Source organism: Mollisia scopiformis, assembly GCF_001500285.1.
Source record: "Mollisia scopiformis unplaced genomic scaffold LY89scaffold_18, whole genome shotgun sequence".
Classification (NCBI taxonomy): Eukaryota; Fungi; Ascomycota; class Leotiomycetes; order Helotiales; family Mollisiaceae; genus Mollisia; species Mollisia scopiformis.
This window is the reverse complement of record NW_017263598.1, coordinates 527839-551698: the sequence shown is the minus strand read 5'-3', so window position 1 is coordinate 551698 and position 23860 is coordinate 527839. Positions and strand designations below refer to the sequence as shown.

General features: G+C 48.2%; 14 protein-coding genes across 14 annotated transcripts; 7 read left to right on the top strand and 7 right to left on the bottom strand.

Annotated features, from left to right (window-relative positions):
• Window positions 1-440: 440 nt before the first annotated feature.
• On the top strand, window positions 441-986 carry LY89DRAFT_672134 (uncharacterized protein; the record flags this gene model as incomplete). The annotated part of the gene is made up of 2 exons (XM_018213261.1): window positions 441-863; window positions 918-986. 2 exons carry the CDS (start codon window positions 441-443, stop codon window positions 984-986), a joined length of 492 nt encoding a protein of 163 aa, XP_018068213.1.
• Window positions 987-1571: 585 nt separating this feature from the next.
• Window positions 1572-2724, top strand: LY89DRAFT_784711 (phosphoglycerate mutase family protein-like protein). Its single transcript, XM_018222812.1, has 4 exons — window positions 1572-1760; window positions 1832-2185; window positions 2255-2414; window positions 2465-2724. The coding sequence occupies exons 1-4, from the start codon at window positions 1707-1709 to the stop codon at window positions 2620-2622; spliced, it is 726 nt and encodes a 241-aa protein (XP_018068212.1). The 5' UTR covers window positions 1572-1706; the 3' UTR covers window positions 2623-2724.
• Window positions 2725-3138: 414 nt separating this feature from the next.
• Window positions 3139-3618, bottom strand: LY89DRAFT_736851 (uncharacterized protein; the record flags this gene model as incomplete). Its single annotated transcript, XM_018220181.1, has 1 exon — window positions 3139-3618. The coding sequence occupies one exon, from the start codon at window positions 3616-3618 to the stop codon at window positions 3139-3141; it is 480 nt and encodes a 159-aa protein (XP_018068211.1).
• A 672-nt stretch (window positions 3619-4290) lies between these two features.
• On the top strand, window positions 4291-6252 carry LY89DRAFT_590866 (putative glutamyl-tRNA synthetase, cytoplasmic; the record flags this gene model as incomplete). The annotated part of the gene is made up of 2 exons (XM_018209619.1): window positions 4291-4685; window positions 4755-6252. 2 exons carry the CDS (start codon window positions 4291-4293, stop codon window positions 6250-6252), a joined length of 1893 nt encoding a protein of 630 aa, XP_018068210.1.
• A 1204-nt stretch (window positions 6253-7456) lies between these two features.
• Window positions 7457-8320, top strand: LY89DRAFT_753166 (uncharacterized protein; the record flags this gene model as incomplete). The annotated part of the gene is made up of 4 exons (XM_018221262.1): window positions 7457-7605; window positions 7682-7812; window positions 7890-8036; window positions 8121-8320. The coding sequence occupies 4 exons, from the start codon at window positions 7457-7459 to the stop codon at window positions 8318-8320; spliced, it is 627 nt and encodes a 208-aa protein (XP_018068209.1).
• A 701-nt stretch (window positions 8321-9021) lies between these two features.
• On the bottom strand, window positions 9022-10351 carry LY89DRAFT_148928 (uncharacterized protein). The gene is made up of 3 exons (XM_018205381.1): window positions 10158-10351; window positions 9346-10093; window positions 9022-9297 (listed from the first exon to the last, which is right to left on the bottom strand). The coding sequence occupies exons 1-3, from the start codon at window positions 10224-10226 to the stop codon at window positions 9155-9157; spliced, it is 960 nt and encodes a 319-aa protein (XP_018068208.1). The 5' UTR covers window positions 10227-10351; the 3' UTR covers window positions 9022-9154.
• An 894-nt stretch (window positions 10352-11245) lies between these two features.
• On the bottom strand, window positions 11246-13033 carry LY89DRAFT_672128 (alpha/beta-hydrolase; the record flags this gene model as incomplete). The annotated part of the gene is made up of 4 exons (XM_018213260.1): window positions 11246-12332; window positions 12383-12477; window positions 12524-12672; window positions 12721-13033. The coding sequence occupies 4 exons, from the start codon at window positions 13031-13033 to the stop codon at window positions 11246-11248; spliced, it is 1644 nt and encodes a 547-aa protein (XP_018068207.1).
• A 1577-nt stretch (window positions 13034-14610) lies between these two features.
• On the bottom strand, window positions 14611-14985 carry LY89DRAFT_736846 (uncharacterized protein; the record flags this gene model as incomplete). Its single annotated transcript, XM_018220180.1, has 1 exon — window positions 14611-14985. One exon carries the CDS (start codon window positions 14983-14985, stop codon window positions 14611-14613), a length of 375 nt encoding a protein of 124 aa, XP_018068206.1.
• A 129-nt stretch (window positions 14986-15114) lies between these two features.
• Window positions 15115-15498, bottom strand: LY89DRAFT_736845 (uncharacterized protein; the record flags this gene model as incomplete). Its single annotated transcript, XM_018220179.1, has 2 exons — window positions 15115-15337; window positions 15392-15498. 2 exons carry the CDS (start codon window positions 15496-15498, stop codon window positions 15115-15117), a joined length of 330 nt encoding a protein of 109 aa, XP_018068205.1.
• An 821-nt stretch (window positions 15499-16319) lies between these two features.
• On the top strand, window positions 16320-18389 carry LY89DRAFT_708960 (26S proteasome non-ATPase-like protein regulatory subunit 12). Its single transcript, XM_018217720.1, has 4 exons — window positions 16320-16509; window positions 16558-16614; window positions 16660-17379; window positions 17427-18389. The coding sequence occupies exons 1-4, from the start codon at window positions 16423-16425 to the stop codon at window positions 18039-18041; spliced, it is 1479 nt and encodes a 492-aa protein (XP_018068204.1). The 5' UTR covers window positions 16320-16422; the 3' UTR covers window positions 18042-18389.
• Window positions 17998-19812, bottom strand: LY89DRAFT_148899 (uncharacterized protein). The gene is made up of 3 exons (XM_018205380.1): window positions 19343-19812; window positions 19101-19200; window positions 17998-19001 (listed from the first exon to the last, which is right to left on the bottom strand). The coding sequence occupies exons 1-3, from the start codon at window positions 19382-19384 to the stop codon at window positions 18232-18234; spliced, it is 912 nt and encodes a 303-aa protein (XP_018068203.1). The 5' UTR covers window positions 19385-19812; the 3' UTR covers window positions 17998-18231.
• LY89DRAFT_687197 (uncharacterized protein) lies at window positions 19379-21143 on the top strand. Its single transcript, XM_018215449.1, has 2 exons — window positions 19379-19934; window positions 20059-21143. Exons 1-2 carry the CDS (start codon window positions 19737-19739, stop codon window positions 20923-20925), a joined length of 1065 nt encoding a protein of 354 aa, XP_018068202.1. The 5' UTR covers window positions 19379-19736; the 3' UTR covers window positions 20926-21143.
• Window positions 21144-21543: 400 nt separating this feature from the next.
• On the top strand, window positions 21544-22913 carry LY89DRAFT_687196 (glycoside hydrolase family 17 protein). Its single transcript, XM_018215448.1, has one exon. It carries the CDS (start codon window positions 21740-21742, stop codon window positions 22619-22621), a length of 882 nt encoding a protein of 293 aa, XP_018068201.1. The 5' UTR covers window positions 21544-21739; the 3' UTR covers window positions 22622-22913.
• On the bottom strand, window positions 22793-23845 carry LY89DRAFT_148809 (uncharacterized protein). Its single transcript, XM_018205379.1, has 2 exons — window positions 23536-23845; window positions 22793-23482 (listed from the first exon to the last, which is right to left on the bottom strand). The coding sequence occupies exons 1-2, from the start codon at window positions 23639-23641 to the stop codon at window positions 22965-22967; spliced, it is 624 nt and encodes a 207-aa protein (XP_018068200.1). The 5' UTR covers window positions 23642-23845; the 3' UTR covers window positions 22793-22964.
• Between the last annotated feature and the right edge of the window lie 15 nt (window positions 23846-23860).

Sequence of the window (23860 nt, the reverse complement as noted above, 5' to 3'; positions counted from 1 at the left end):
CTGTGTGATAGTACAATTGAGAAGGTGTACCGTAACTTTACAATTGCGAATCTGTTGAACGAAGAAACTTCCTCTCTTCCTTCTTGGCCATAATGTTCATGAAGGTACCTAGGTAAGCACTCATTGGCTAGACTTTGGGACGAGAAGTACCTATGTACCTAGGCATTTTGTGATAGGTCCGCTTACGACCAAACCCACTAGATCTCAAGACCAAAATCTCACTCACTACCACTACCATATCATCTCGATTCATCAAACATATGAATCTTAGAATCCTCGCTCGGGCAGCTGAACGAGAATTTGTTTGATAAGCAATATAACACATCACTAAACGGAGTTCTCAACGCCCGGACTAACATAATATCGATGACCTAAGCTTTAGTATCTCAAAGTAACCAAGACTTCCCGAATCCCATACCCAAGAAAACTCATTCCTCAAAATGCCATCCCCCACCGACCTAATCGGAACCTGGACTCTCCTCTCCTTCGCCTTCTACACCTCCTCCTCCTGTACATCCCTCCACAGCCACCCCCTCGGCCCGCACGCCCTAGGCCGCCTAACCTTCTCTTCGGATGGCTACATGAACGCATTCCTCTCGAATCCCGACATCGCAACCCCTTTGTCCGTGCCCTGGATGGCGGCGCCCGAGACGGACATCGGGCGGGTGGCGCGCGTGCAAGCGGGCTATTGTGGACGGTATACGGTGTATGAGGAGGGCGGAGAGAGCAGGTTTGCTACGGAGGTCGAGATGGCGTTTGATCCGGGGCTGGTGGGGAGGAGGATGGTGAGGAGGTGGGGGGTTGAGGACGTGGAGGGCAGGAGGTGTTTGGTTTTGAGGCCTGTTGAGGGGTTTGTTTTGAGTGTAGGTTGTGTTTTTGGGGGAAGGGGCTGGTTTTTATGTGCTAATTGGTTGTAGGATGGAGGACAGGCTTTTGCGGAGCTTAGATGGGTGAAGGTGGAGCTGGATAGTGATGCTAAGTCGTGATTGTTCCGTGGTTGATGAAGCTCGAGAAGTGGAGTGCCTCTTATTCATTTATCTCTCGGAAGAACCCTTGCTTATAGCGATGTTTCTGGTCGGATTGGTCCCCATGAAGAGGACTCAGAAACGATAAGTAAACGACTTGTAAAAAGGTAGCGGAAACAAATGACCATACTGAATATAGTTTTCCTCTGAACACTTGCACTTGTTTGTTGTAGTGGCCAAAAATATATAAAGACAAGCAAAATGCAGGAAAACTCAAAAGCAGAGATGAAAGTTGCAACTGTGGTCCAGCAAGAGGGTGGATGAGGATATTAAACACGTGACTCTCAATTTTCAAATTGAAATGAAGCCTCATAAATTGCCCGAAGAGCGTAATAACATAACAGCAACAGAACTTGACATATCTAAGAGTGATGAGACGTTCTTTCTGAACTTGTAGAAATCAAAGGAAAACCTTCCTCTTCAAAACAAAAATCAAAGCTCAAGAAGGCAGGTAAGCCTACTCAAGCCGCTATCCCAAAACAGTTACTTCCCGAGCGACATTAGCCAGGGGAACTCTCCCGACAGGACATGGAATCTAACCCGAGACGACGAAGTGCGTGACTTACTGGCGGTCCATCTAAACTCTTACAACTCTCTTTCTTTCCTTGCAAAGTTCTCTCTTTAAATAACTTTCCCAACCATAACATCCCACCTTTCCCCAAACCCTCCCACATTTGAAAGATGGACAAGAAAATCTACCTCGTCCGCCACGCCCAAGGCGAACACAACATATCCGTCTGTCCCTCTCCTCTCCCCTCCTCCCTCACCCAATCCCCCTAACCACTAACCACTAACCAACACCCCAGGACAATTTCTACGTCCCCGACGCCATCCTCACACCCCACGGACACACGCAATGCCAAGCCCTCCAAGCAACCTTCCCACACCACTCGACCATCGAAATCATACTCTCCTCTCCCTTGCGCAGAGCAATTCAAACAGCAATCCACTCCTTCGCACCCGCTCTCCTGCGTCCAGACGTAAATTTCCTCCTCGTTCCCTTGGCACAGGAGATTAGCGCCAAGCCATGCGACGTCGGGCACGAGCGGGACGAATTGCGGGAGGAGATGGGGCGGTTGTTAAGTGCGGAAGGGAAGGAGATCGGGTTTGATGGTGGGAGAATCGATTATTCGATTTTGGACGAAGGGTGGAGTTCGAAGGTTCGTCCTTTTTCTTTCTCTCTATGCTGGAGAGAATCAAGTGAAGAGGGGTGAGCTGATGAGAGGTAGAAAGGGTTATATGAGGATAGTCTGCAAGCTGTAGAGGCGAGGGCTGCGGAGCTGAGGATGTGGTTGTGGAGGAGGCCGGAGAAGGAGTTTGTGCTTGTGACGCATGGGGCGTTCTTGCATTATTTGACGGAGGATTGGGATGGGTTTCATGCTAGTCATGGTGAGCGTGCCTATTTGCAATTTGAGGATGATGGAGATTGACGGTGATAGGAACTGCGTATAAGAATTGCGAGTATCGATGCTTCACATTCACCGAAGACTCGGATGAGAGGGAAGCACATTTGACGCAAGTTGGGAAGACGGGAGTGAGAGCGACGAAACCCCTTGGAACACATGCAAAGGATATCACTGGTGTGCATCCAAATTGATAGAAGATACTGGGCTGAAGAAATGGTTGTCTTCTTTCTAGCAAGAATAGATGTAGATGGTATAGACTCTATAGAAGGCTTGGCAAATTATGTATGACGAAGGACGAAAATTTGCTACTCTCATGGTGTGGAAATTGTCCCTCCAGTTGTTGAACGCCCGAAAAGAATCTAGCAATTAAAGAACATGGAAGCCTTGTCCAAGTCGCTCCATGGGCCAGTGTTGGGACAAAGCAGAACAGCACGAAACCAAACATGGAGGGTAGATTCTAGAAAACCTGGAAAGCATACTCAGCGTTCTGGGCAGTACATGTACTTGATTGGTAGAAAATTATCCTGTATGTCTAATAGTCGAATGAATAAAATCAACGCAGAAAAACGCCCACAGCATCCCACAATGTCTGTCTGTAGTTATCCAAACTCCAGTAGCCAAATGTCGAATGAAAATCATAAAACAGCGCAGAATCCTAGTAGATAGAGGGTCGTGGCGTTGGTCAAAAGTATCTCGGACTAGGATCTTCAAACTAAACCCGCAAAAAAGGCCTCATCCCATGTAAAATCTGCGGAAGCATCTTCATCAGACTCATCCTGACCTGCCCGCCCCGAAGTGGAGGCTTCGAGTGCTGATTCCTCTTCCGCCTGTCGAAGCTCGACCTCTTTCAGGAGATTGTGCCTATGCTGCCTACTCTCCTCTTCATCAACAAAATAGCTTTCGATTAAGTCGTCTTTCGACATAACCCAACGATTTGTTCCTTCACCATCTGTCCGCTTCTCTGCTCGAGTGCCATTGATAATATCAACGAGCAGCTCAGCTGGATAATGCTTGGGACATTGTATGTCGCGCGTAGACTTGATACAGTAATCGATCAGATATCTCCGGAGCGGGCTTTCTGGGGTCGTTCCTTCATATATGGTGTTGTAGAGACTAGAGCCGAACTGTCTAGCTTGTATTCGAGCCTCATTAAGAGCCAGAAGAGCTTCATTCTGAAGGCGAGGCATCAGGTATTTGTCTGCAAATATCCACAAGCTGACCAAAGTGGAGCTTGGTGGACGCTCTCCGGAGCTATCTTGGATCTTCTGGGAGTAAAGCCAATTCACGAAGACTCCAAATTTATGTGGGGTGGGGCGTTGGTGTGGTCTGCGAGCAGTTACAGCTGGCTGTAGCCGTATGAAGTCAACCTATTCTGCAAGAGATTATTGGTACGGAGTTGCTGACAATTGATGGCGCTGCCAGATCAGATCACGAGCAACGCTTGCTAGTGTACAAGAAGGAGGGCAGGTCTTTGAAACACCACAAACAAACGAAGTGGAGAGATTGACATCGGAAGGGGACATGAGGTGCAACGTCTTGATCGGCAACAATCTTTCTTGATAAGATATGTGCAACAAACGACGAGCTTGAGAGGGGACAATGCGACGATGAAGTTGACCCGCGATCCTCTTCAAACGTGTGGCTTCTTGATAGTGGCTAGTGTGCAGCAAGCCTCCAGCTGCCTAGCGAGGCTGGCAATACGTAGGTAAAGATTGCTAGGCCGAAATACAAAATAGTCCAGGCAGACACGGAGTCACCGGTTACCCACCGAGAATTGAGACTACAGGTTCTTCTTCTATCAAAACCACGGATTCGCCCTCGACTTGGTCAAAGATTTCGAAGACTTACCCAAGACCAAGATGAAGGAAGAAGAAACATCCCGGCTTGCGAGAGGTCTATCAAAGGAAGACTTCAAGTCAATCGAACCTCACCTCGCGTACCTGGAGAAATATCTCACGTTGCGATCATACATCGATGGTTATACCCTCAGTCAAGCTGATTCGACACTGTGGGTTGCCATTCGGGGCAACAAGATCGCGCACTCCTTAGTAAAGAGAGCGACTCTGGTGAATTTGAGTCGTTGGTTTACATTCGTTGAGCAGTCACATCCAGAACTCCAGGAAGAGTTCGTCGCCAAGGACGACGCGGCAAAGGCGAAGAAGGCTGCTCAAAGCAGGGCTGGTGCTAGCTACAATATCGCTCTCCAAGATGCTGAGATGGGAAAAGTTGTCACCGGGTTCCCTCCCGAACCATCGTATGTCTCCTTGTTCAATACCTGATACCCCAGCACCTGGTTCTTAGGGCTATTGCTGATTTCACACAGTGGATACCTTCACATCGGCCACGCGAAGGCTGCTTTGCTAAACGATTACTTCGCTCACGACCTATACAAAGGTACTCTCTTATTTCGATTCGATGATACGAACTCCACCAAGGAGAAACAAGAATTTCAAGATTCAATTACTGAGGATCTCGATGTTTTGGGCATCAAACCGGACAAAACGAGCTATACAAGCGACCACTTCCACACCCTATACGAGTACTGTGCCCGAATGATCAAAGAAGGCAACGCCTACGCAGACGATACCGACCAGAAGACCATGAGAGACGAGAGAATGACTGGCAAGGCGAGCGTACGGCGTAACAGAACCGTCGAGGAGAACATGGCCATTTTTGAAGGAATGATTGCCGGAACACAGCTACAGAATTGCATTCGCGCAAAGATATCTGTGGACAATCCAAACAAGGCGATGCGGGATCCGGTCATTTACCGCTGCAATCATACACCCCATCACCGTACTGGTACTTTGTGGAAGGCATATCCAACCTACGATTTTGCTTGCCCTCTCGTCGACTCCCTCGAAGGCGTGACCCATGCCCTCAGAACTACCGAATTTGCCGATCGTAATCCGCAGTATCAGTGGTTTCTAGAATGTTTCAACCTTCGCAAGGTGCATATATGGGATTTCGCTCGCTTGAATTTCAAGCGAACGTTCTTGTCAAAGCGGAAGTTAACTAAGTTGGTAGATGCTAGTAGAGTGTGGGGCTGGGACGACCCTCGTATGCCAACGATTCGTGGTGTCTTAAGAAGAGGGATGACGATCTCAGCACTACGAGATTTTATTCTCAAGCAAGGCCCTAGCCGAAACATTACTCTTATGGATTGGACAATCTTCTGGAACATCAACAAGAAGGAGATCGACCCAATTGCTCCTCGACATACTGCTGTTGACCAAAAGGAGACTGTCAGAGCTACGATCATTAAACAAGGTCCGGAGAAAGCATATACGGAAGAGAGGCCAAGACACAACAAGAACCCTGGTTTAGGAACGAAGAAAGTTGCCTATAGCAGCCATTTAATTCTTGATCAGGAGGACGCCAAGCTATTCGAGCAGGACGAGGAGATCACTCTCATGGCCTGGGGTAACGCAATCGTTCCGAAGATCAATCGCTCCTCACTGGACTTTCGTTCTCCGGTTGTCGACATTGAGCTCGAACTTCATCTCGAAGGTGACGTCAAGAAGACTGAGAAAAAGATTACATGGCTCTCGACTGAGGGACAAAGTCTTATTCCAGTGGAGTTGGTCGATTTCGATTATCTCCTCACAAAGGACAAGCTAGAAGAAGATGATAACTGGGAAGACTTCTTGACCAAGCAGACTGAGTTCAGGAGTGCAGCCTTTTGCGATGCTAACTTGGCCGCTTGCAAGACGGGTGATATTATCCAGCTGGAGCGGAAGGGCTATTTCAGAGTTGATGCGCCGTACAAGGATGGCAAGGCGGCAGTGCTATTCAACATTCCTACTGGAAAGACTAGGTGACTTGCGAGCTGTCGACGTTTTATCACATGGTTAGATGTCCAATTGTTTGGTCTGGATTGTAAATCAATAGTTTCTTAATAGAAGTCGGAAAGGCTTGGATTAGCTGAATAGCCAATCGATCATGGTTACCCGTAGTCTCTTGACGAAAGCTCTATTGGTATTGACGATCGTCAGCCCCACATCTGCTACACACCAACATGTAAGGCATACATCCTTGTGCCTTCACCCCTACAACGTTGTGGTAGTAACCTCCAGGCTCTCGGTTGCTGGAATCCTCATGCTTTTAGTGTTACCGTTGTGAATGCTCACAAAGAGGTCTCTTTGACCAAAGTAAACTACCAAATTAATTATTCACAACAAGATTCTCTTTATACTAGACTTCTGAATTTTTCTATGAAGAGTGAGCGGATACTTCTTGCGCTGGAGTCCCGACCCAAGTTTGAGTTACAGCTTAAGATTGTCCCCAACGCAAAACCCAATAGCATAACTCAACCACCTCAAATCCAGTCAGTCGACGTTGGCAATTTATCATGTACCAATCAGCTCTGCCGAGCAGCACCTGACTGTACTCGAAATTTGATTCAGACGTTTGTCATTAGCCCTGCATGGTGAATGCGCTTTCACGCAATCATTATGACGACAAATTCATGAATGTGTTTACATTGAGTCAGGTACATGCTGTTGGCTAACTTAGCAAAGACTGGTGTATTTGGCTTCAGTACATCACTCCCTTGTGACGGACTCAAAATGATTCTAACTTGCTCCATACAAGACAGCTAAAACTCAAGTTTGCACCCTTACCTTTCTAGCGTGTAATCCAAACGCAATCATATTCATCATTCCAACCCTCGATTTGTCTCGCATATTGACATCATACTTGCCATTGTAGAGTTTCTTCTAGCCAAGATGAAAGTGCTGTGACTCTAGAGCCTTGTCGTCTGGTTGACTCTAGTGCCTTCCCGATTAGTCAAATAGACAGCAGTTTTGCTCTGAATCACTGCGTTCCTTCCTAGCTTGCTGCTTGTGACGAAAGCCCCAGCCTCATCTCCTCCCATCTGACTCCTCCCCAAGTCTATATATACCCCCTCCCCACCACCTTTCCTCTCTTCTCTTCTCTTCTTCTCATCAACAACTTCAACTCACTTCATCTTACTTCAACTTACTTCACAACATCTTCAACTACTACTTCAATCAAACCTCCAACATGTCTTCCAACGTCTACCCCACCCACCCAATCACCCTTGATGCAACCATCCCTCTCTTCAAGAAGGACCTCGAGGATGTTCATATCATCTACGACTATGATGCCAAGAATCCCGAGACTGGGGTTCCTGAGAAGTGGCAATATGAGATGTAATATCCCCCTCCTTTCATCTCTGCACATTCTTCCGCCAGAGTTTCAAAACTGATATCTTGATCTCCGTGCTAGTTGGTTCTCCTCTTCTGACCGTATCGTCTACGCCATCCATGGTGGACCGATGGCTGGTCGTGTCAACTTCCAAACCGCTGGCTACCAATGCATCCGCGAGGGTGAACTTTGGCAAGTCAATTGGCTCGAGGGTGTGTACTCCCAATCCTACTCATTTGAGACTGTTACTTGGCAAGAGCGACGACAAACTGACACAAGCTGCTTGCAGAGACTGGTACTATCTGCTCTATGGTCTACGATATTACCGCTGTCCCAGCCGAGGGTAAGAAGGGCAAGGTCACCACTCTGATCGCCTTCAGCAAGGGTCACTGGGACAATGATAAGGGTTCAGCTCTCGGCGACAAGAGAAACGACCGTAAGTTTTCTCCTTTCCACTCCACACTCCATTGACATCATGGCACCTTTCACATTCTCCGTTCGTTGATTGACAATATCAAAGCCGACTTCTATCGCTGGCATGAACTCTCCAAGGAGGGTACCGCGATCGATCGCTGCCTCCTCCAAGAACAAGCCGATGTCTCTCATGCATTCAAGGGACCAGGAGACAAGGCTTTATACGGACTTGATCCACTTGTGCCAATCGAGCATGAGTGGCAGACCATCTTCCCTCCCAAGGATGGTCCTAAGCTCGAGCATTAAGGGATCATGTGACGATTCAAATATGGTGCATATTTGGGGATATGAAATATGGGGGAAATTGATACAAGCGGGTTTCTTCACAGAAAACCCTTGATATCAACACATAATGCCGCAAACGATGCCTTCATAACGCATGTATTATAGCTAAGCACTTGCGGGAATGCGCTGGATTTCAACAACTTTTAAAAAAAAACATAATGCACGCTGGTTTTCCAAACAATCATTTCGTCTTTGATGCTTGCTTGTGACGTGATCTCCACTATTCTCTGATTTGAAAACCATACACTGAGATGGCGACTGACGTCCTTGATTTCTGTTTGACAGACGCACACACCCATGCCGCCAACTAGATGGACCCTTACTCAGCTCCGCTTCGAGGATCTCCTAGCCTTTTCTCTTGTAGTCATATCTATAGAAGCACATTCTCGATCATACTAAGCCTGATCCGATGTCGTGTACAAACAACAAGATCCATTCAATTGAACGCAATGAAAGAAAAAATAGTAATGCTTTGCTCTTCGAGGGAGATGGGCGCCAAAACGAGCGCATCGCAAACTGGCTTAGACTAATGCCAGAAGACTCTCAACAAGTAACAACAACACTCATCGATAACAGCAAACAACACAAGGCAAGACAGTAATCATATTTGATTCAAAGATACCAAAAATTTGGAACGGTTCCAGCCCCACCAAATCAAAACCAGATTACGCCAAACACCTGCCATGTATCCCAAATCTATCGATCGCTTCTTGCCAGACTAGTAATGTATCGTTGTCGAGCACTTCGTATATTCGATACATCTTCATCTGCAAGCAAATTTCCCCGTGGACTCATCTACCATTTACTAAACCGACTTGTTTGGTTCCCCCAGAATGGATTCGGTTGGAAAGAGCTTCGAACAACACCCAGCTCATTGTCCTTCCCTAGCAACGTTGCAGAATGTTCATCTGCCACCGGAGACGGGACGTTCATTTCTCCTGCAGAACCGTCAATCATGCTTCTCCAACAAGAGCGGGACAACAAACCTCTCAAAATCTCCACCGCAGAAATACACGGCAGCACAAGCAACAACAACGTCAACAACTGCCCAAAATTCCAATCCCTCTCCCCCGTATCCGCCAACGGCACCGACGGCGTCCCGAACGCCTGCGACAGCAGCACCACCCTCACTGCAGCCCCGGTCCCGATAACCAGCAGCGTCACCAAACCCCCCAACTGCACCAACTTGATCCATTTCCCGCCGTTGACGTGCAGATACCACACCGCCATGGCAAAGAAGACGCACTGCCCCGCAATCACCGCAATCGTGCCCGCGATCGATATCCCCGCATTACTGGGCGTCCCCCTGCCGGCGACTTCCCACACACACGCAATGGGCAGCGTGGGCTGCAAGTTGCGCATCACGGCCATCAGGACGAAGATCCCGGACACGCAGCTCAGCACGAGATTGACGAACATGAAGAACTGTCTCAGCCATCTCAGGACCCAATCTCGCTTGAAATCGTTGACGAGCGCGAAGAGCGTCGAGATGTGGGTTGCGGTGGAGAGCAACGAGAGCATCCAGATGATGAAGAAGTGGTAGGGGACCATGGACTTCATTTTCGCGAGGCCGACGCATTGGATGCCGATTCCGGTTATGACTTGCTGGTCGGAGAGCGAGAGGAGCAGTTTACGGATTACTTTGGCTTCGAGGTGCAGGTGCATTTCGTGGAAGATGATGGTGGCGGAGAAGATGAGGGAGATGCCCGCGGTGATTATAAAGGAGAGGAGGACCTTGAAGAAGGAAAATGACGGTTAGGGCTGGATTGGGTAGGAGTGAGGATATAAATTTACTTACGCCGGCGCCGGCGACCCCTGCATCGGTCGCGGTCTCGGTTGGGACATTGGAGCAGTTGAACGTTGTCATTTTTCCTTCGCTTTCCTTCCCTTTCCAACTCCGCAAATTCGCAAAGGAAAGCAAAAACAGAAAGGATAAATGAATGAACGATAGAAGAAAAGAGAGCAGATGTGTTTAATTGAAATTACGATCATCCAAGCAAGACCTTGTCTCGATTGCCCATCGATCTGTTTGACATGACGGATCTGTGGCTGAGCGATTCGCTACTGGGATCTCTTTCATGCGAACTGTGTAAGCGCCGTGCGAGATTGGCGCTGATTCAGGTTTTGGAGGAGATGGTGGCGGGGATCCAATGATGGGGATGTGTTGATGATGGGATGGGATGGGATGAGGCGAGCTTCTCGTCTGTGGGTTTGCAATGGGAGGATAGTGGGGCACGTGATTCAGGGGTAGAAACGTGGTGGGAAACATATTTGAGAGTCTGTGAATAGGTTGAAGGGGATGATTTGTTGGCGGATGGTCTCGGTGGTGTAGTAATAGTGTTTCTTGTGTTTTTCATTATTGTTGCAGGAGATGTTTGTGATGCGGTTGTGAGGTTATTGATGCTTTCGTTGGACGGGATTTGGGGCCTTATATACCGTATCAAACTGGATATTGAGCTCTGTGTATCGAAAGGAAATTATCTAATAACTTTTCATGCTACTGATCCTATGCTAGCGTATCCATAGCAGAGGATGTTTTAGAGGTAGATACTACTAGTCACGTGACTGTCAGTATTTTATAATTGAAGATATATTTTACAGCTATGTAGCTTGTTTGGCTGTTCCGTCGTTGGCACTCCGAAGAAATATCATTAAGAAGCCTGTGTAGCTGTGGAAGTTTCCATTGTGTAATACGTTCAGAGACACTTTCGAGACTTTATTTTTTGAGACTATGAGTCGACTTACCGAGATTGATGTACAGTAACAGATCTGGAACTTGGTAGTTGTCTACTGCACATATACCAAAGCAATGTTAACAATCGGTATATTCTCTTGTGTATCTATTTGTTTTATCTCATTAACATTACCTAACTCCCAAATTTACCTTCAAAACCCCTCAAAAGCAACAATCGGATCAAAAACCACACACCCATAATCCGCCACGCTCAAATCAATCAACTCGCCCCCCTCCGGCGCACCCGGGCCTCCCAACTGCCATAGCTCCCTCCCAGTCCCCGTACTCCCCAACCTCGGCCACCCCTGCCCAACCGCTGGTCCCTCCGCAGGACTTTTCGCGAACTCCGCCCACGTCTTCTGCATATAAGCACTCAGGCCCTCCTGCGTCGCCGTCGCTCCCCCAAACGACCCATACGTGCCCCAAACCTGCGGGATCTCGGAACTATGATATGCGCCCGCGTCCGTGAACGGACTCTCGTTCGGGAAACTTGCGTTATAATAATACCGCCACACATCAAAGCCGTTCGCCGCCGCGAACGAAGAAAGAGAGGATGCCGGACAGGTGAATTCGAGGTCCGTGATGACTTGGCTGGCGAAGAGATATGTGTTGTTTACTAGGCTGGAGTAGACTTGCAGAGACGCATTCTGGAAATCGGTTAGGTTGGGGAGGAGAGTTGCGATTACTTCCCCGGAAGTGATCGGTAGGTTGGATTGGTCAAGCCCGGCGGCGGCGGCGAAGACGCGGCCTTCGTTGGCGTTGGTTCCGAGGAAGAAGGGGACGGGTGCCCATTGTTTGGAGAGGATGTTGGGACGGACGTCTGTGGTTGATGTTACGTGGTCGTTTGCTGGGGCGAAACTTAGGGCGTTGGTCGAGATGTATGTTATGATGGAGGAGGCGTTGACTTGTTGGATGCAGGTCAATGGAGCCGGAGAAGATGCGCAGCCGAAATTGCTGAGGACTTGATTGTAGCTTGCTAGAGCGGATCCCGTGAACATTGTAGCTTCAGATTCTAGGATAGCTGCTCGGAATGGAAGAGGCGATGGAGGTTGGGCCAGTAGTTGCTTTACTGACCAGCCACCTGCTGATTCGCCGAAGATGGTAACTTGGTCAGGATCACCACCGAATTGAGCAATGTTGTCTTGAACCCATTGAAGAGCTAGTCGCTGGTCAAGATATCCGCTATTCTGCTGACCGACTGGGATTTGTGGCGAATTTGAAAACCCAAAGATATTTGTTCTGTTGATATTCAGCATTGTTACATGGGATTTTTGCGGTTCAACACTCACCGGTAGTTAAATGTAACCACCACTACATCTTGAAATCCAGCGAATGAGGACCCATTGTATGTGATGAGTGAGCCACTACCAAATTGCAAATCGCCCTAAGCACCGTCAGCAGAGTTTGGCAACAAGTTCACTGTCACATACACCATAGATCCAAAATAACACTGCTTTCTTGTTTGTCGTCGATGCATCAGTCGGCGCATAAACGTTTAGGTACAAACAGTCTTCACTCTGTTGTAAAGTTGGTCCACCAGGATTGGCAAATATTGCCTCTATAAAGTCGGCGGTTGGAGCTGACTCTGGTTAGCATCCTTCACATTGCTAGACAGGCCTTCACTCACCATTAAACTGCTCGTAGCATGCTGGTGGAAGTTGCGTTGCTTGCAAAGGTGTCGACCATGCTGTGGGCGTTGCAGGAGGAGCAAATCGCAGAGTTCCTGTGGGCGGTTGGGCAAACGGTATGCCTAGATAGTTGTATGCTGAAGCAGTTGACGTCGAAGCTGAGACTACTTCTGTTGCAAATCCCACAACCACTCCAGATGCAATTGTCACCGTTGGACCAGCTTGAGAAGCTCCAGTCGCCGCGATCGGACTGGCACTCACGCTGGTGAGAAGAGCTGCAGCTGTGGCAAAGTATCTATAAAACCGAGTCATAGTGATTGATCTAGACTTTTCACATTTGCGCTCAGCGAAGGGATCTCGACTGGACAAAAAAAAGAAAGAATGCTACAGATGATGGTCAAGAGCGAGAGAGGGGAGATGAAAAGATTTCCAGGAAATAGAACAGAAAAGCAAGACCTCATTGAAAGCTTATACTACAAGCTCTGATAGCTTCGACAGTGCATGGGTTCCACAAGCACGTTCCTCGGTCCATCAACCGTCGAGAGCTTCTGGCGTCATAAAGTTCCTTCGAGTAGCACTAGAGAGCTCTGCTAGGGCATTTTGGATGGCAACGGCACGTTGTTGAGTCCGTGCAACAACAGCATTTGTCAACATGCATGGCCATGTTGACATGGGACGATAGATTTCCCGTTGCCATCTGGTAGTAATTCGGTTTCCTACTAAGTTGAGACTCGGAGAAGGTTTTGCCTTCATTGGATATCGGATTTTAGTCCCGTGATGCTATACCAAGGCTGGTTAGCATCGCGAGAGAGCGGAGACGGCAGGATGATTAGCTTTGCGGCATGCGGGGGTGGTCCACCTTCCCCGCAGAGGAAAATCGGCAGTACCTCGAAGCTCTCGCGAAAGAGTGAAATGTTCGTCGCCACATTTATCAGCGAAAGGTTGGTGCCGAGGCACGAATACGACAGAACACAGGAGCCACAATGTTAGTTGGGGTATTAGCGTCTGGGATTCGGCGGAGTCGGCTCCAATATCTATTATTCTCGAAAGTTACCTAGCGACTCTCAAGACTCGAACATGGACGTTCGGAATTTGCCAGAACAGCAGCACAACAAGATATTGTGTACAACATCGACTCTTCGAACTCCTCAATATCAATAAATACAAGCCGTGGGGCGTCCTTGCTCGGTGGTGCTTCTTTGTATTCCCTCACTAACTCATGAACTGAGCTGCGGTAGTCGTGTGCTCCCTTTGCAGACTCGTAGGCATTCTCGAGATAAGAGTAGCTGGGGTTGACAGCCCAGTATTGCACCGAAGCCCTATCGATGTGGCGTACGCCTCCTACGTTGTTGTGAATAGAGACGAGAGCGTGGAAATCGCGAGAAGAGCAGAGCGTTGCATTGAAGAAGTAGGCAGTCCATGGAGGATCGAATGGTCTGTCATCGTTTTTGGTCGGATTTCTAGAGCCAGGATTTGCCACCTAAAGCCCATTCTAGAGCTAACGGAAGTTGGTATTTCCGTCGTAGTTGATCAGGAACGCAATCCCCATCAAGTCACAAACGACGCCTTCGCGAAAGCAGGGTGCTTTGGCGCATTATCATGATGGAATTTTAGATACGCCACAAGTTTTGTATGAAGGCAAGGGCATGTTTGGTTCCGAACCTTGAGCGGGAAGGAAGAGGAAGAATCCATGAATCCAGGATGTTTTGACAAAGCTCGCTCAGAATCTCTGCCTCCATTGAGCCATCAGCCGCGAAGTCCCAGATTCGCTGGGACTCAATATGGGCGGAGACGTCGTTTGAATTATTCGTGAGCCGTTCGATTTGCTCCGGTGTCGGGGCAAAGCCGACGACCTAGACCAAGGATTGCGATTAGATTCGCGTTGTTCATCAGTCCAATCCCTGTGGGGACGTTTCTGAAGGACATATAGCTTTCTTCTCGTCCCACACATCCTCCTCGGCTTTGATGAACATGTCAAGTGTCCATTCCTGTGTCCAATATTCCCATAAACTGTTGGAGAATTCGAAATCTGCCGTCTTTGGACAGAAGATGGCCTCAACCACATCTGTAGGGATCAAAGTAACCGCACCCTTGAACGCATTAAAGAGCAACTTCCAGGGTATGGTACCTCCAACGGCTAGCTTCCAGAGTTCGGGGACAATGTAGCCCGATCGACCAAGCAAATGTATAAGGTCGTTGCAAATGACTTTACTCAATGAAGCGTCCTCAGGAACTTGATCGTAGACTTTTTGGAATACTCGCATAGATGCTTTGAATCCATGTCGACAACACATGTGTGCAAGAAGGACCCCATAGTCATCCTGCAGCTCTGCAATCTGGAAAAGATATGCGAACGCCCACAAATAAAAATTCCGTCGTATAGATTTGCGTGGTTATCCTTCATAGCTTCCACAAATTTGGTGGTCGTACATCCAGGTCTGAAAAAGATCAAACATCATTGGGGAGTATTCAGACCAGGTGATACTACCTGAAGCTGACTCGCTCCAAACTCCATCAAACAACAGTTTTGAGAGCAGGCGAGTAGTGAGAACGTAGTTCTTGTCAATGTAGAAAAGTGGCTTCTGGAGACCAATTTCAGCGACCAAATCAGTGCCACTTATATCAGAGGTCAGCTCGGGAATGACTCCATGAAGAATGAGCGCTACTTACGCCTTTTTCGGCCTATCTTCAGAGGATTTCTGACTCGAAGGGCAGTTATAACGATGTGTCTCCTCCTCACGGCCACAACAAGGGCAAAATGGATTGGACTTCTCCATTTTCAATGCATCAGGGGCCTCGGAAAGTTCGAAGGTTATTTGAGGAAGACCTTTGTTAAATGCAGTAGAGTACCTAACTGTCGCAGGTGCAGAAGATTTCGAAACAATACAGAGTACTGATGAATCAAATCGAAAGCACGATTGAAATGCAAGGAATGTTTTGATGTGAACTACAACCTGTGACTATAAGGTCCACCTAATCCAAATCGAAATGCAGTGCTTCCAGACCAATAATTCTCGTCGTTCGTAAGCCACTAGGATCGGGCTGCCCATATTTTGTCCATGAAATTAGTGAGAGAGTCCCTCATGTATTCCGACATAGACTCAACACGAATCATCGATGTGCTTGCCAAGAGTGAGTCTTGGTGTCTAACTGGCCGAAATGATTGCTGGTTGCACAGTAGACTCAGCAGTTATTCTAGGAGCCACTAAGCTCCCGCGGGGGGGTATGATTTGCATGAAATGAGCATCAAGACTGTAGAAGATTCACCAGACAAGTAAATTCGGTACATTGGGAATGCCACGCAATGAAAAAGGCGACATAAGGTTCAATCGCGTTGTTCGTCTTCCAGCCACTTGTCATGAGGCCTAGCAGGCCAGATTTCCATCCGTATCCTTGAAATCTCAGACGAGATGAATTATGCTCGGCAGACATCGTCGGATATCATGAACTGGTATTGAGCTTCAAACTAAGTGAAGACTGAAGAAAAGAAATGATGAAAGATACAGCAAGAAAGAAGGGCGTTCACGTGAAATGGAGGTTGATGAGGCGGAAAAAGCCGCTAGTGCATTTGTGAGCTTCAGAACCTAGCCGCGTCGACCAAGTCAACCTGGAAATCAATTCCTCTGCAAACAAACTCGCGCACACGACACACGACACCTTCTCACTCTCCTCCTTGAATCCTGATACAACTCGAACCCATCATGTCAGAGCAGCAGGTTCTCAAGCCCGAGAAGGACTTTTCCAAGGAGGTTGATAAACAACTTCCTGAAGCTGAGAAGCTCGCCCAGGCACGCAGCCCATCAACAGTGGAATTTTCAGAGCTAACCTTCACCTAGACTAATGTTCAAGGTGCAATCGAGAAACTCACAGCTTTGGAGAAGCAAACAAGACAGGTAAATAACCAACGCATTAAGCTTGCTCATGCTGACATCAAGAAGGCCTCAGACCTTGCATCCACATCCCGAATTCTCGTCGCAATCGTCACAATCAGCAAGGACTCAGGGGACTGGAGTTTGTTGAATGAGCAGGTTCTTCTGCTTTCCAAGAAGCATGGCCAACTCAAACAAGCGATCACGAAGATGGTGCAGGTGGTGATGGGATTCCTGGATGCAGCCCCGAACCTGGAGACAAAGTTGACAGCCATCGAGACATTACGGACGGTCACTGAGGGGAAGATCTTTGTCGAAGTCGAGCGAGCTCGTGTGACTAAAATTCTCTCCGATATCAAGAAGGAGCAAGGTGACTTGAAAGCGGCTGCGGACATCCTGACTGAGCTACAAGTAGAGACCTTTGGATCTATGGAGCGCAGAGAGAAAACCGAATTCATCTTGGCACAAGTCGCACTCTGCATAGAGAATGATGATTGGACACAGGCTGGTATTCTGAGTCGAAAGATCAGCACAAAGTACTTGTCAAGGAAGCCAAAGAAGACTGAGGAACAACTTGAGAAGGAGAAGAAGGATCGTGAGAAGAGACGAGAGAAGGGCGAGGAAGTACCAGAGCCAATTGAGGACGATGTTACAGACCTCAAGTTGCGATATTACGAACTGCAAATCACCCTTGCGAAGCACGATGACAAGTACCTGGATGTCTGCAAACACTACAGACAGGTTCTAGACACTGAGGCTGTTGAGGAGGATCCACAAAAGCTTCACTCGGTATGTTCTCTCATTTTCCTCGCCAAGTACTTCTCTAACCTCAGCAGGTCCTGCAACGAATCATCTATTATGTTATCCTTGCTCCTTACGACAACGAACAATCCGATCTCCTTCATCGCGTTCATAAAGACACCCGAAATTCCCAAGTCCCTGCCGATGCTCAACTCCTTAAGCTCTTCACAGTCCACGAACTCATGCGATGGCCTGAAGTTGCGAAACAATACGGTCCACATCTCTGCGGTACTGATGTGTTTGATGCAGCTCTGGGGCAATCGGCCGACAAGAAGGCAAACCAGAGATGGGAAGACCTACGCAAGCGTGTCATTGAGCACAATGTTCGTGTCGTTGCCAAATACTATACCCGCATTCGGATGCCTCGTTTGACTCAACTGCTTGATCTCTCAGAAGATGAGACTGAGAAGTACATCAGCGAGCTTGTCACCGCAAAGACTGTCTATGCCAAGATTGACAGACCTGCCAGAATAGTCAGCTTCGCCAAGCCCAGAGATGCTGATGATGTTCTTAATGAGTGGAGTGGGAACATGAAGAGTTTGCTAGGTTTGTTGGAGAGAATCGACCATCTGATCACCAAGGAAGAGATGATGGCCAGAATCCAGCCAGCAAAGGCTCCAAAGGCGTCCAAAACTGGGAAGGCACATTAGAGGAAGATCTTTGTATGTGCTAATAGTCTGATTTCTTCATGATACCGTTGTACACTAGTCTAGATTCTAGGTATCTCAATGGATCGACATGACCCTTTATCCATCTATGCCACGACGCCGTGCTATGCCAGAAAATATAATCTATATACCCATACGCTCTATCCCTTAGCCTCCTCTTTTTCCAAGTACCTCAAAACGGCACATCCATATCCTCCACACTCTCCTCCACCTTCTTATCCTTACAACACTCCCTAATAAACCCAATCAAAACCCCCATCATATCCTTCCCAACCGGCACAAAATGGCCCCCAGGATGATAAACCACCTTTCTTGTCCCCACCGCACACCTCTCCACCAACCCCGTACTCCTCCCCTCGTCCACGACACTATCCAAACTCCCAATAACATTCAACACCGGCGTCTTGATCTCCGGCTCATAAAACGACCTATAAGCCTCGTGCGGAGCATAGAACCCACTGTAGCTCACGCAGAACTTTAGTGGTCCTTGTCCCAATTCTGTTTTCAGCTCTTTCCAACCAGCGGGATATTTATATGCATTAGCATCTTTTGCAAAGAACTCTTCACGTCCATCCTCGAGCAGCGAAGCCACAAACGCAGCAGCTCCAGCCCCCTGACTGAATCCTATGACTCCGTCTATACCGCCCATCTCCTTTATAGAGTCCCGGATGGTGGCGAAGCCGTCATCGAGCCCAGTGTAGAGCCCCGAACCCGTTTCCCGCACCCACCATCCCCAGGCGTCGGGCTCGGTGTCGGAGCCATGGTCGAAACCGGGGATATCGGCTGGACGCAGTTTGAGCGGTGCGGTGGGGTAGAGGAGCTGGATCCCGCCGGGGAAGGAGGAGAAGAGGGGAGAGACTTTGGTCGGTGGGAAGGCTTTGTTGAGAGCTTTTTCTAGGGCGCGGGTTTTGGAGTGGAAGAGGGTGCCGTTTTGGGTATATCCTGTGTACAAGTGTACCGTTAGTCAAAGTAGTGAGAAGAATGGAGGGAGAGGAGGAACTGTGTGTTGCGGGGGACAACGAGAGTTGCCAGGGTACGAACCGTGAAGCATTAATATCTTCAGCTTCCTAGGAGCGAGAGAAGATGCATCTGCCGGCGCAGCAGCACCGTTAACTTTCGCAGACATATCAGATCTCCGTCTCTGCCGATGCGTGAGCGTGTGCAAATATCTCACGAAGTGCGTGTTGAGGGGCCGTAAGGCGAGCATGCAAGGCTGATGATTGATTGGGTGTGCATTTGTGATGAGGATGGCGGGGCTAAAAATCCCACTCTCGCAGTCTCACTTCTCTCCAAACATCTTCAACTGCATCACGCAAGATTCTCATTTGATCGTTACAGATCGCGGGGTATGTTGTTGATTGGAAGATATAATCTTCTTCGTATTGCAGTCTGGTCTGCTATTGATCGCGATGCAGCCTCATTCACGTCTTCAGCCAATGAAGGATGCAGCGTCACTCTGAGGCTGTAAGCGGTTGGATACGAGGGCGAGGTCTTAGTACTTTTCGATATCAGGTGTCCATGCACATGATGTATCGTTCAGCCTCAACTTGCTTTCGTTTCTACTTGTGAACAAGATTCCATTTCCATTTCTCTGGTACTTCTCTTCTGCTCTTGTTTTTGTTTAGCTCTCACTATCTTCAGTCCTTCATATTTGCACATTCATTTTGAGTTCTTCTTATGACTACGCAGGAGCACGACCCAAATGGAATCGTCCAGTATATGTCATATTCTCTCCGTTACAGTTCGGTGCGAGCTCGTGTGACATGGACATGCCCATCCAGACCGGAGGAACCCCAAAAGAGAGAGGTCCTGATCCAGTACCATACTACCTTTCATCCCTTCTCTAAATTACCTCTCGAACTCCGCCTCAAAGTCGTATGTCGCGCGCTCTCTTGTTCTTCATCCTCGCTAGTTGTTGAATTTGGTGCATTAGCATTTCAAAGAACATTTCTTTTTAATTCTTATCCTCAAGAGAAAATCTAGTACTAACTTGCTATAGTGGAACTATGCCTCCCCTCCTCGAGTCATCGAAATACGTTCCTGGGGAGATACATCAAGAAATCCCCTCACGCCAATCAAATTCAGCACCCCGCCCCAAAAGCCTCCCGTCATATTCCGTGTCAACCGCGAGTCCAGAGAAGAAGCTCTTCGACTCTACACAGTAGTTGAGATTGGTTCCTCTACATCTGCTCTTGAACCGAATCAAGAGTATTTAGACTGGAAACATCATCCTTCGAACCCTCATCGCCAATTCCGCGCTTTCATGTACGAAGCAATCCCGTATCGTCAACCTCTCGTAAAACCATATCCTGCGCAGAAAACCTATGTCGATTTCTCTCGCGACACGATCTATCTGGGACCAGAGTTCCAGTCTCGGCATCTTGAGGGGTTCTTTACTGCTACAGGCCCGCGGATGGAGCTAGCTGGTCTGCAGTATTTGGCGATCGACAGGAAGTTATGGATGAGCAAGCTAGACAGCAGAGCAGATGCTTTTCGCTCTGCACTTTACTCCCTCAAGTCTCGTCCCATCAAAGAAGTCTACATCGTCCCCGACGACGTGAAAGGGTGTCTAGAAGACAACTTCTACTATTACGAGCACGATATCACGTTCCAAGAACCCCCATACAAATATACGTTCCGTCTCGCCGGCTCGGAAGAGCAGTCACAGACCGTGACGGATAATCTTCGAGTTTGGTTTGAGCGGCTGTGGAAAGATGGAGAGCAGAAGCCTCCCAAAGTTGAGATCAGGAGTGTGAGGAGGAATGGAAGGTGTTTGGCGAGTTTTAAGGATGGCGTTTGGGAGGTGCAGAAGGTGATGGGAGATATGCAGGATTGGAAAGAGTGGAATCCTCCTACTACGTTGTGATCTGGGCGATGACTCTTCTAGTTGAAGAGTCGGCAACTTGGACATTTTATACGTTATTCTTTCTATTTCGTTTGTCTTCAAGTCTTCCTATGTTCATTTGTTTCATGATTGTTTTCTTTCTTGTCTTCATGTAGCACAGCATTCACTGTATTGTTGCATCGTTTCCATACAAAATCTCATGATAGTCTTCTAAAAATACGAAACAATTATTGCTATCGTCATTTTATGTGCTCCGCCGCGATCTTCTCTTCGTCCTTACGTGCTCGTCGCTCAAAATTTCCCTCCCGAAGGCACGGTCTTGGAACCTACGATCATTTCCAACCTTGCAATCTTCAGCTGCCATATTTTCCGCCGTTGACAAGCTAAATCTTGATAAGACTTGGGTCTTGGCAGGGGCCGGGATATAGATATCCGCCTAGCAGTTACCGACGTGATCTGCACTAATAGTCTTTTCTCGTCCCGCACTGTCGATCATAACCGTACTTTTATATCTTAGCTTTTATGCAATTTTATCTTTTTGGTATGACAGACAAGGATACAAAATTAGATGGAGATTAGATTTTCAGAGCGGACGACCTAGCAGTCCTTGGCCGGGTTGAGATTATGACATATACATCGGTGCTTGTCATGTCAAGAAGACGGAACAGCATTGGCAGCTGAGAACGCTGCCGCGTACCATGGTGATCTTTGGCATCATTCTTCCCGCAGTTCTCCATCTCTCCCATCCTTCATCATCGCAAAACACCACTTCCCCCTCCTCTAAACTTCGCATGTTCTTCTCTCTAAGCATTCTATATCTCCAACTTCATCCACCATGAAGTTCAAATTCCTCCTCCCCATCCTTCTCCTCACCACCCAAGCATCAGCCTACTGGCGCGGCTTCTCCGTAAAGTCCTACCTCGCCGACGGTTCAACATGCAAATCCCCCAGCGACTGGGCATCCGTATTCGCCCAACTCAAAAAACTCCCCAATAAAATAAACGCCGTCCGTCTCTACTCCTCCTACACCTGCAATACACTGGCGAACGCCATCCCAGCGGCCATCGCCTCCGACACCTTCCTCCTCGTCGGCATCCTCTCCGCCTCTTCCACCTACGACAACGAAAAAGGCGCTCTGCTGCAAGCAATCAAGGCTCACGGCTGGGACTGGCTCCTCGCCGTCTCGGTGGGCTCAGAAGACTTATACCGTGGAACAATAAGCGCAGCTTCCCTCGCGCACCAAATCTACGACGTCCGAGGCATGTTGTCCGAACTGCCTGGCTGGAACGGGACGCTGAAGATCGGACACGTCGATACGAATAACGCGTGGAGCAACACCTCGAACCACGACGTGATCCGGGCCTGCGATTTCGTCGGGACAGACGTGTATCCGTATTTCCAGACTTTGCAAAACAACTCTATTTCGAACGCAGGCGTGCTGTTTGAGGATGGTGTCAAGCAGGTGAGAGCAGCGGTTAGTAAGGCGGGGAGTTCGGCCAGCGTGTGGGTTACGGAGACGGGGTGGCCGGTCAATGGAGCGACGAAGAATTTGGCGGTATCGGGAACGGACGAGGCGAGGAGTTATTGGGAGCAGGTTGCTTGTACGGCGTTTTATGCTATGAATACGTTTTGGTTTACGTTGCAGGATTTTAATGCCGTGCCGAGTTTTGCGGTGTTGGGGGCTGATGGGAGTCAGTTGTATAGTCAGAGTTGTTAAGTGCTTTTAGAGTTGGGATAGAGAGGTTTTTCTATGATTGTATTGCATATTTCTAATGGCGTTCTTGGTAACTTTGTGTAAGTGTTCTCAGGTCAAGAAAATGGCTAAAATACATCTGAATCGTATCTCGTGTACAGCATACAAACTCCAACCACAATATGTATCATGCACTCCCTCCCTCTAAGTGTTCTAACCTCATATCCTACAAGAACCGCTCCAAAGACTTGGTCAAACTACAAAAACAGGGTATGTATCTATCATCAATCATAATATCTCTCCTAAATCCTACACACTCCCCCTCATCTCAATCATTCATCCGCCGGCCAGTCCCGATGCGCAAAAATCAACACCTGACTACAACCCCACCTATCAGCCAACTCAAACTCAAGAAATCAAAGGGGAAACTCACAACAACCACATACTCCCCAACCCCAAAATCGCCGCACAAGCAAACAAAAACATAAACCAACACCAGAACCCACACTGCCGATCCGGATCCCCAATCGTAATCCTCGACAGCCGTCCCGTCGATGGTCCTAGGTATTTTATCAACACACCTTCTTTCACATGAGAGGAAAAGAAGGGGAAACTTACGAGTAGGCGTATAAGCAAACCCCCTATACGGCGTAATCCTCCTCGTACTCTTCACGTAGCTAAATCCCCCACCACCGACGGCGCCCGGGACGGGCATTCCTCCCGGCAAAAGGTGAGAGGGCGAGGCGAGGGGTGAGGAGAAGGATGATTGGGAGAGGGTTTGGGGTTGTGGTTGCAGTTCTTGGTCTTCTTGGCCCCAAGGGATGCTTTTCAGGATGCCGCGTTGGGGAATCAGGGGGTTGGGTTGGTAGATGAATGTTTGTGCTGCTCAACATGTCAATGAGGGAAGTATGGGAGGGGAAATGATGAGGGGTAGATACTTGTGGGAGAATTGCTGGTTTGCGATCCCGTGATCGTGAGTTCTGGGTTTGAGGGGTTGGAAGGAGAGAAAGAGCCTTGATGGGCGCGGAAATGGTGTAAATCCATCTTTCTTTCTGTTTCCGCATCAACAATCGCAAAAGAAGAGTTTTCGAAGGATTGATAGATAGATTGTGGTGGTGGTGTGAAATGACGTCGAGTCAAACAGTTCGGATTAATGTAGCGAGGGTATATGAATGAGAGACAAAAGAGCGTGTTAAATGTCGCAAACGGAAAGAACAATTGAACGAGTGTGTTAAGTTGTTGCTTAGATGGAAAATACTACAA

Bases quoted from the DNA above. Each gene is read 5' to 3' on its own strand.
- LY89DRAFT_784711 (XM_018222812.1), top strand. From the start codon at position 1,707: ATGGACAAGAAAATCTACCTCGTCCGCCACGCCCAAGGCGAACACAAC. The intron at 2,186-2,254 runs GTTCGTCCTTTT...GATGAGAGGTAG, and splicing joins ACGAAGGGTGGAGTTCGAAG to AAAGGGTTATATGAGGATAG. The intron at 2,415-2,464 runs GTGAGCGTGCCT...TGACGGTGATAG, and splicing joins TGGGTTTCATGCTAGTCATG to GAACTGCGTATAAGAATTGC.
- LY89DRAFT_148928 (XM_018205381.1), bottom strand. From the start codon at position 10,226: ATGACAACGTTCAACTGCTCCAATGTCCCAACCGAGACCGCGACCGAT. The intron at 10,094-10,157 runs GTAAGTAAATTT...TCCTTCTTCAAG, and splicing joins CAGGGGTCGCCGGCGCCGGC to GTCCTCCTCTCCTTTATAAT. The intron at 9,298-9,345 runs GTTTGTTGTCCC...ACGGTTCTGCAG, and splicing joins TGCGGTGGAGATTTTGAGAG to GAGAAATGAACGTCCCGTCT.
- LY89DRAFT_708960 (XM_018217720.1), top strand. From the start codon at position 16,423: ATGTCAGAGCAGCAGGTTCTCAAGCCCGAGAAGGACTTTTCCAAGGAG. The intron at 16,510-16,557 runs GCACGCAGCCCA...ACCTTCACCTAG, and splicing joins AAGCTGAGAAGCTCGCCCAG to ACTAATGTTCAAGGTGCAAT. The intron at 17,380-17,426 runs GTATGTTCTCTC...TAACCTCAGCAG, and splicing joins ATCCACAAAAGCTTCACTCG to GTCCTGCAACGAATCATCTA.
- LY89DRAFT_148899 (XM_018205380.1), bottom strand. From the start codon at position 19,384: ATGAGAATCTTGCGTGATGCAGTTGAAGATGTTTGGAGAGAA. The intron at 19,201-19,342 runs GTGAGACTGCGA...ACGCATCGGCAG, and splicing joins TTGAAGATGTTTGGAGAGAA to AGACGGAGATCTGATATGTC. The intron at 19,002-19,100 runs GTTCGTACCCTG...ACTTGTACACAG, and splicing joins GAAGATATTAATGCTTCACG to GATATACCCAAAACGGCACC.
- LY89DRAFT_687197 (XM_018215449.1), top strand. From the start codon at position 19,737: ATGACTACGCAGGAGCACGACCCAAATGGAATCGTCCAGTATATGTCA. The intron at 19,935-20,058 runs GTATGTCGCGCG...AACTTGCTATAG, and splicing joins TCGAACTCCGCCTCAAAGTC to TGGAACTATGCCTCCCCTCC.
- LY89DRAFT_687196 (XM_018215448.1), top strand. From the start codon at position 21,740: ATGAAGTTCAAATTCCTCCTCCCCATCCTTCTCCTCACCACCCAAGCA.
- LY89DRAFT_148809 (XM_018205379.1), bottom strand. From the start codon at position 23,641: ATGGATTTACACCATTTCCGCGCCCATCAAGGCTCTTTCTCTCCTTCC. The intron at 23,483-23,535 runs GTATCTACCCCT...TGACATGTTGAG, and splicing joins AACCAGCAATTCTCCCACAA to CAGCACAAACATTCATCTAC.